This window comes from Triticum dicoccoides, unplaced genomic scaffold (assembly GCF_002162155.2).
Source record: "Triticum dicoccoides isolate Atlit2015 ecotype Zavitan unplaced genomic scaffold, WEW_v2.0 scaffold173766, whole genome shotgun sequence".
Taxonomy (NCBI): Eukaryota; Viridiplantae; Streptophyta; class Magnoliopsida; order Poales; family Poaceae; genus Triticum; species Triticum dicoccoides.
The window spans coordinates 1,933-4,063 of record NW_021222713.1 but is presented as its reverse complement, the minus strand read 5'-3'; the positions used below and the strand labels follow the sequence as shown (position 1 = coordinate 4,063).

General features: G+C 50.8%; 1 protein-coding gene across 1 annotated transcript; it reads right to left on the bottom strand.

Annotated features, from left to right (window-relative positions):
• Nucleotides 1–215: 215 nt before the first annotated feature.
• On the bottom strand, nt 216–1,602 carry LOC119344568. Its single transcript, XM_037614962.1, has one exon. The coding sequence runs from the start codon at nt 1,374–1,376 to the stop codon at nt 366–368; it is 1,011 nt and encodes a 336-aa protein (XP_037470859.1). The 5' UTR covers nt 1,377–1,602; the 3' UTR covers nt 216–365.
• Nucleotides 1,603–2,131: the final 529 nt, after the last annotated feature.

The window sequence follows — 2,131 nt, the reverse complement described above, 5'->3', positions numbered from 1 at the left end:
TCTTATAAGGCCGTCCGATTTATATTTGATGGATAGGAAAAAAATTATGACAATTTTACAAAAAGATACCCACACCTTCTCCACATTTGAAAAAAAGACCTTCCCTCGTTCGTCCTTTTTTCTCATAAGATAAACTACTCATATAAAAAAGACATTCCCTTGTTCGTCCTTTTTTCTCATAAGATAAACTACTCATACGTTGCATGCAACACACGGGCATCTTGCTAGCAATTCATAAAACCAAAGACTTTAGCATGATCGAGCAATGAAACTCTTAGTACATAGGAGTATGAAAGTTACTACATGCCACAACAAGCAACATTGACAGAAAAAGAGATGTTTCGCTGCTAAATAACATCTTGCTACTACGATGTTGGATGGGTTGGAAGCACCCAACATGGTCTCGATTTTCCGACTGTTTCCGGCCCAGGTTGCTCTTCTTCTTCTTCTTCGAGTTGGCGCACTTCTGAAGTCCCATCTTTCAGACTGAAGACCCTGAAAGTGTTCTTGGCCACTCCAACCAACGAGTAGATGCAGTCCTGCCGGACCCGGCCGCCGGTGGGCGCACACGACGCGCCAAAGTACATGGGCGCGACGAAGAAGGTGCGGCCGCCGAGGTCCTCGACGGGGCGCCACCGGCGCTCCGACAAGTCCATCTTGAGGACCCTGGCCTCGTCGTAGGACCCTCCGCGATGCAGCAGCACGACCTTGTACAGCTCGTCGTCGTCCGTCCCCACCATGAACACCCTCGCCCGCCCGAACCTGTCGGCCTCCGCGGGCTCCGTCGCGACCGAGCTAAACGCCGGCGCCCCCGACCCTGGGCGAGCCAGCTCCAGCACGCGAGTCTCGGCGGGGACGGCGTTGAAATAGAACCTGCCCCGGCACGCGGCGATGGGCGCGATGACCCTCTTCTCGACGAAGTGGTCGTCTCCCAGGGTCCCGATGTCGTAGTCGTGCCTGGTCCACTCGCCGTCGCCGACGCGGCAGCACCATAGCAAGGTGGCCATGGGCTCCACCACTAGCACTGGGCACCCCGGGGTTGCCGTGGGGTCGCCGGCGAGCAGGCAGCTGCAGTAGGGGATCAGGCCCTGCTGGATTGCGAGATGCGGCAGGTCGATCCTTTGGCTGCTGCGCGGATCCAGCAGGTAGGTGGCGGCGGCGGCGTCTCGGTGCTGGACTAGCACCCACCCCTGCGGCGTGGGGCAGACTGATTTGTTCTTCAGCTCCTCCTCAAGGGCGACTCCGGCGAGGGGCCTCGCGCCGGCGAGACTGAACAGCGTCGTCGCCGTGGGTTGTTGGTGTTCGGGGCCTACGCCGTGCACCATGGCGAGACAAGGCAGCGGGAAGCTCGTCGACATCTCCATCTCCATCTCCATCTCGACCTCCCCTCCTCTCCTCTCAATCGCCGGCGGGGTCGAAGAGACAACGGGATCTCCTCCTTAAATAAGCTATACTAGGAGTAGATCCGGATCGGGGGAATCGAAATCAGAATCGGCGACAAATCGATCTGCTGCTCCCTCCGGAACCCGGATTGCTCGCTCTCCGCCACCGCCTGGATCTCCCTCTGTTTGTTACTCCTACTAAATGGTTGTCCTTTTTACTTTGCACCTTAGATTTGTCTAGAGTCAAACCCTTCAAGCTTTGATCAAGTTTATTATACAAAAAATATTCACATATAACAACACCAATATCATTAGATCCATCTTCAAATATATTTTCATGTTATTTATTAGGTCTAATAGATGTTAATATTTTCTAATATAAATTTGGTCAAACTTAAAAAAGTTTGACTACAGACAAATCTAATATGCAGAGTAAAAAAGACCAGAGAGAGTATATAGGAGTATTTTTTTGACATAGTTTTTTTACAGTATTTGAGAAAGTACATTATCCAATAACAACCAATCTTTAGTGGAGGATAAATTTTAGCACAAGGAGCTGCTACAGTTGTGGGCGAACTTGCTTTAGAAAAAAAAACGTATGGGCATGGGTCGTGGATCTTAGGTGTGTGTGGGCTGGATCATTTTCTCTATGTATCAATCAAAGTACTCCCACAGCCTCAAATTACTTGTCGCGGAAATGAATGCATCTAGACGTATTTTAAGTTAATAGATACATCCGACAAGTAATT

Bases quoted from the DNA above. Each gene is read 5' to 3' on its own strand.
- LOC119344568 (XM_037614962.1), bottom strand. From the start codon at position 1,376: ATGGAGATGGAGATGGAGATGTCGACGAGCTTCCCGCTGCCTTGTCTC.